At 37.5% G+C, this 6,240-nt stretch overlaps 1 protein-coding gene across 1 annotated transcript; it reads left to right on the plus strand.

The window, feature by feature from the left end:
* LOC104732641 (NADH dehydrogenase [ubiquinone] iron-sulfur protein 1, mitochondrial-like) lies at window positions 242-3,660 on the plus strand. Its single transcript, XM_010452208.2, has 5 exons — window positions 242-761; window positions 995-1,241; window positions 1,339-1,633; window positions 1,719-2,093; window positions 2,457-3,660. Exons 1-5 carry the CDS (start codon window positions 341-343, stop codon window positions 3,354-3,356), a joined length of 2,238 nt encoding a protein of 745 aa, XP_010450510.1. The 5' UTR covers window positions 242-340; the 3' UTR covers window positions 3,357-3,660.

Here is a 6,240-nt window from a genome sequence, read left to right on the forward strand (position 1 = left end):
TTTCAATCTTTTTTTTATCGATTTTCTACTATTATTGCATACTTTACATGTTTGTATTGTTTCTATGTAAACTATGTTTTAAAGTAAATAAATAAAAGATGTTAGAAAAAAGAAAAAAGAAAAAAATCCAAATAGCTTAATCTTGGTTTAATGTAAGCCCAATTAGAATATCCAAAATCAAAGCCCATAAAGCCCAAAACACACTCATTCGTGTCTCTTCCTCGCTCACAAATGCTTCAGGAGTTCTCACAACAAGATCGAGAAATACACACATAGACGAAAGAAGAAGAAGAAGAAGAAGAAGAAGAACAAGTAGAGGACGATACAGATCCACAACGCCATGGGTTTAGGCATCTTAGCTTCTCGAACTATTCGACCAGCTTCTCGTCTTCTTCAATCCCAAAGCTCCAATATCTTCCTCCGCACCATCGTATCCAAACCAGAGCTCCAATCTCCTGAATCCGCCGCTGTCTCTGAGCCTGAGCCGCCGACACAGATTCTCCCTCCTAGGAACCCAATAGGTGGAGCACGCGTCCATTTCTCGAACCCCGAGGATGCGATCGAGGTCTTTGTTGATGGTTACGCGGTCAAAGTCCCAAAAGGATTCACCGTTCTTCAGGCTTGTGAGGTCGCCGGAGTTGATATCCCGAGGTTTTGTTATCATTCTCGTTTGTCGATTGCTGGAAATTGCAGGATGTGTCTTGTTGAGGTCGAGAAATCTCCCAAGCCTGTGGCGTCGTGTGCCATGCCCGCTCTTCCCGGTTTGTTCATTAAAGCTTTTGATTTCTGATTCGTGGGAATTTATTTTCATGCTGATGATTTGATTTGATCGTTGATTGGTTGAAGAAATTGGGATTTTGTGTTATTGTTTCATTTCTATTCCAATTTTGTTGGGTTTTGTTTGATGCTAATGAAATTTGCGTGAGATTCCCTTCTTGGGTAATGTTTTGTGTTCTGTAAAATGGTAGACTACTAAGATTATTCTTGCTAACAGGGATGAAGATTAAGACTGATACACCAATAGCAAAGAAGGCGAGGGAGGGAGTGATGGAATTCTTGTTGATGAATCATCCTCTGGATTGCCCTATATGTGACCAGGGAGGAGAGTGTGATCTTCAGGATCAGTCTATGGCTTTTGGATCTGACAGAGGCCGTTTCACTGAGATGAAAAGATCTGTTGTTGATAAAAACCTTGGTCCTCTTGTGAAGACTGTTATGACTCGGTGTATCCAGTGTACAAGGTTACTTAAATAGTTTGCTTAAACTCTGATATTTTAGTTACTGTGATACATTATGCTATCCTATTGATTAGGTTATGTTTCTATAATGTCTTTGTAGGTGTGTACGGTTTGCTTCAGAAGTTGCTGGGGTTCAGGATCTTGGCATGCTAGGTCGTGGTAGTGGAGAAGAAATTGGTACTTATGTTGAAAAGCTTATGACCAGTGAACTCTCTGGAAACGTTATAGACATCTGCCCCGTGGGAGCCTTGACCTCAAAGCCCTTTGCCTTTAAAGCCAGAAACTGGGAGTTGAAAGCAACAGAGACCATTGATGTTAGTGATGCCGTTGGGTCCAACATCCGTGTTGATAGTAGAGGACCAGAAGTGATGCGTATCATTCCACGTCTTAATGAGGTATGTCATTGCTTTTTTTTGTTCAAAATCGTTATACTGTATAAGTATTTTGCTGGATGTTGTACTTATGAATTTTTTTATTCAGGATATTAATGAAGAATGGATATCTGACAAAACCCGATTCTGTTATGACGGCCTAAAAAGGCAAAGGCTTAGCGACCCTATGATCCGAGATTCCGATGGAAGATTCAAGGCAGTGAGCTGGCGTGATGCCCTGGCTGTTGTGGGTGATGTCATTCATCAGGTGAAGCCAGATGAGATTGTTGGAGTAGCAGGCCAGCTATCTGATGCAGAATCCATGATGGTATTGAAGGACTTTGTTAATAGAATGGGTTCAGACAATGTCTGGTGTGAAGGAACAGCTGTTGGTGTTGATGCTGATCTTAGGTACAGTTATTTGATGAACACTAGCATCAGTGGACTTGAGAACGCCGATATCTTCCTTCTAGTTGGCACCCAGGTGAGTTTTCCACCCTGTCTCTTTGCAAGGTTACGAGAACTAGATTACATAGACACTTATGCTTTGGATCAATGACACAGATAAAAAAAATTGTGTAACCTAATTTGGTGGTGTGACTAAAGATTCTGTGCATATTAATATAAGGAATGCAGAGGAAATTATAAGGGGGAAGCAAGCAAAAATAGGTTTTTTAAACCAGATTAGATGTTAAAATTTTGTTTAAGATTTACATTTCTGATGCGGGTCAATGCTTCACATGTTCAGGCTGCTAGTTTCTCCTAAGCTAAAATTGCTCTTTAAGATATCAACCTTGTGCAGTTTTATTAGCGGTATATTCACCTGTTTTCTGTCTATTTTTACCAGCCAAGGGTTGAAGCTGCAATGGTGAATGCTAGGATCTGCAAGACAGTCCGTGCATCGAATGCCAAGGTTGGATACGTTGGTCCACCTGCAGAGTTCAACTACGACTGCAAACACCTCGGGACTGGGCCTGATACTCTTAAGGAAATTGCTGAGGGACGGCACCCATTCTGTACGGCTCTCAAGAACGCCAAAAACCCTGCAATCATTGTTGGTGCTGGGCTCTTCAACAGAACTGATAAAAATGCCATCCTCTCTTCTGTTGAATCCATTGCACAAGCCAACAATGTCGTCCGACCAGACTGGAACGGTCTCAACTTTCTCCTTCTGTATGCTGCTCAAGCGGCTGCTCTTGATCTCGGTCTCATTCAACAGTCCGCCAAAGCCCTCGAGTCTGCAAAATTCGTCTACTTGATGGGAGCAGACGATGTAGATGTTGACAAGATTCCTAAAGACGCCTTCGTGGTTTATCAAGGCCACCATGGAGACAAAGCGGTTTACCGTGCAAACGTAATCCTCCCTGCATCGGCCTTCACCGAGAAAGAAGGAACCTATGAAAACACAGAAGGATTTACTCAACAGACTGTTCCCGCTGTTCCAACCGTTGGTGATGCAAGAGATGACTGGAAGATTGTCAGAGCATTGTCAGAGATCTCAGGTGTGAAGCTTCCATACAACTCAATTGAAGGTGTTAGATCAAGAATCAAGAACGTCGCACCAAATCTGGTCAACACAGATGAGCGAGAGCCAGCTGCTTTTGGGCCTACATTGAAGCCTGAGTGCAAGGAGACAATGAGCACAACACCGTTCCAACCCGCGGTTGAGAACTTTTACATGACAAACTCGATCACAAGAGCATCAAAGATCATGGCGCAGTGCAGTGCCGTGCTCTTGAAGAAGTGAGAGCTTTTTAACTTGCTATGTTTTCACATTTTTTTCCTCTTTTGCAAAAATAAAGGTACTGATTCTTGGTTTGCTCTCCTCTTTACCGAGACCTTTTGTTTAAGCCGAGTACCACTAAATCTCGGTTTAGCTTGCGCTGAAATCTATAAGCAATTTGCAATAAGCACATTGTTAGATGCGAAACATTGCAGAGTTAATTGGATGCTTTGTGGCATCTTGTATTGTTCTTAGTAGGACTCTTTTTGATTGCATTTGCTTAGATGAATTTCCGGCATGGCGATGAATACATACAATCTCTACCTTATTCACTTGTTCTAATCATTGTGATTGCTACAGACAATGCAAATTCTAGAAGGATTTTGTTGGTTTCTAAAGTGAAGCGATCCCTTGTGAATTAAACCTTTTTGACCAGTTGTGTTACCTGAAATAAGTTCAATTTCAACTTTGTGATTGCATTTACGCATTTTGATATGATTAGAAAAAAAGGAATAGCGTCACCGATTTTTTGGAGACAAAGCTGTGGTTAATAAGTTATAACTCTAATTTGTAAAATTTTAGCTTTGTGATTTATATATTACTCTCAGTCCCAAAATAGTATGCCATGATTGGTGGGTAGACCTGACGAGTTATTTTAGATCATGTTTAAAAATTCCAGATATTTTCTATATTGTCGGAAACAGACTCCATAGTTTTACATCGATTTTTAAAACTTCGTTCTAGTATCTTTTTGGACAACTATTTTGTATATTTTCTTATTATGTCATTTTCTCTTTTCCAACCAAGTCATTTGGTTTATACTATACTGAATCATTACATAATTTTCAGAAAACACCTTACAGATGAGTACCTTTTGTACAATCTCCTTTTTATTTTCTACAAATGTTGATAACTAAATCTATTAAAGTAATCCTATTCAAACCTCTAAAGTAAATTTATGTTCAAGAACGCGAATCGATTAAGAGATTGGTCTATCCCATAGCACCAATTACTATGTCTAAACAACCTAAATTACTTTATTTCCGTAAGTAATCAGGAGTTATACATCTGTAACAATCCAACTCAAAGTGTTTACAAGGCTTCATAACTCAACTTTCGCAGGTTATGACGTTTTCCTCATCTTGATTACTTTTAGGCAACTCATCAAACCTTCAAAAGCAGATCTATCCTAAAAGTAGTAGCTAGGTTGACATGTCAATCAAGCAGTACTAAGCAGCAAAGATAAACCTAGATGGAGAACATAAACAAACAAATTCGAATCTAAACACCCTAGTTAACAATCCATGAGTCACCTTTTGAAAACCCTTAAACCCAACAAGTTAACTACTAACACATATATTCAAGCAAATCAAAACCATAAATATAATAGATTGCATAAACAAATATGAGTATAAAAAGAGTTGAGAGATCTTCTTTGTGATAAAGAGTTGGTGATTAACAAGTATAAAACAGAACAAGAGAAGATTAGTGACTAGAAGTGAAGTGATGGTGACTATTTGTCCAAAAAAAAAAGAAAGAAGTGATGACTTCCGAAATGAACGACGGTAGGAACAAACTTCGAACGGCCACGAGGAGGTGGTGAAGGTTGCTGGTGTCTTTCCGGTCGTCTTTCCTTGGGGCCGGCGAATGCACACCGAAAACCTAAGTTAAAACAAGCACCTATAAGCTTGGGGGTATAGGAAATCAGTTTAGGGCTTCTATTGTCGAAACTCAGCGTTTTAGGGAAAGATGCAGGCTTCTGGACCGGTCATGTGGGCTGTGACCGGTGTGTGTGTGTTGTAGGGAGGAGACCGGTCACGGATCCTGTGGCTTGTGTGGACAAGAAGCTTCCGACGGTCACACATCTTCTGGCGTGTCTGTGACATGTTTTGAGAGATCGAGCGTAACTTATTATTCCAATTAGAGGTGAAAGAAGACTTTTCCAGCTTTCTAGAAACCAAGAACGTTCATTTTGGTTATTGGTAAGATTTTCAAAAGTTGCCCGTAACATCAGGCTCCGAAACTATATAAAAATGTGTTTTGCTCTCTTTTTGGTACATTTTTCCTTTAAGCTTATAAAACCTCCTTGCAATCATCCTTTGAGGTTTGAAATAATCCTAAACACTTCATATAAAACAATCCTTAGAAACTAGCTAAAATGGGTAAAAATAGAATGTTATCACATAGAAAATTAAAAACATCATTTAAAATAATATACAAAAAATCGCTAACACATCATTTTAAGTGATACGGAGGGAGTATGAGTTAATTACATAGTTGAAACTTTTCTCAAAATTAAACATATCTAGTGAACATTAAAATTATTATTTTATTTTTTTTGTCAACAACATTAAAATTATTTTTGTTTCATTTTCTCTCATTTAATTCTATTTTCTTTTATAAAGCTATTATTATATAATAATAATTATATATAGAGAGATAAGCTTATAAGACACTTAATAATAATTAAATGAGTTAGTTATATAGTTAAACTTTGATGAAAAGAAATCACATGTATCTAGAAAACATTAATTAGTGTCTTTATAATTCTACTAGATGAGGATCCGCCCGATGTGCGAGTTTAAAGTTTTATAATTTAAATTAAGTTTAACAAAAATATATTAAAATTTGTTATACATTATTTATAAATTTTATTTTTGTTATAATACACTGATTTATATCTATTTACAAATATTTTATGTATCTTACTATTAAAAGTGTAGTTTTTACACCTAAATATATTCTATGTTACAAATATATTCTTTGTTACCACCTAGAAAATGTCTACATTAACACATTAAACCAACTATTTTACTTTCACTTCTGCATAGTTTTTAATTACTAAAATTGTTGGCTAAAAAAACATTTTGAATAAAAAATATATTACATAATATACTAATCAATAATG

This window comes from Camelina sativa, chromosome 12 (genome assembly GCF_000633955.1).
Source record: "Camelina sativa cultivar DH55 chromosome 12, Cs, whole genome shotgun sequence".
Taxonomy (NCBI): Eukaryota; Viridiplantae; Streptophyta; class Magnoliopsida; order Brassicales; family Brassicaceae; genus Camelina; species Camelina sativa.

Excerpts from the sequence above, each read along its gene's own strand:
- LOC104732641 (XM_010452208.2), top strand. The coding sequence starts at position 341 with ATGGGTTTAGGCATCTTAGCTTCTCGAACTATTCGACCAGCTTCTCGT. Across the intron at positions 762-994 it reads TGCCATGCCCGCTCTTCCCG|GGATGAAGATTAAGACTGAT; the intron begins GTTTGTTCATTA and ends TCTTGCTAACAG. Across the intron at positions 2,094-2,456 it reads TCCTTCTAGTTGGCACCCAG|CCAAGGGTTGAAGCTGCAAT; the intron begins GTGAGTTTTCCA and ends TATTTTTACCAG.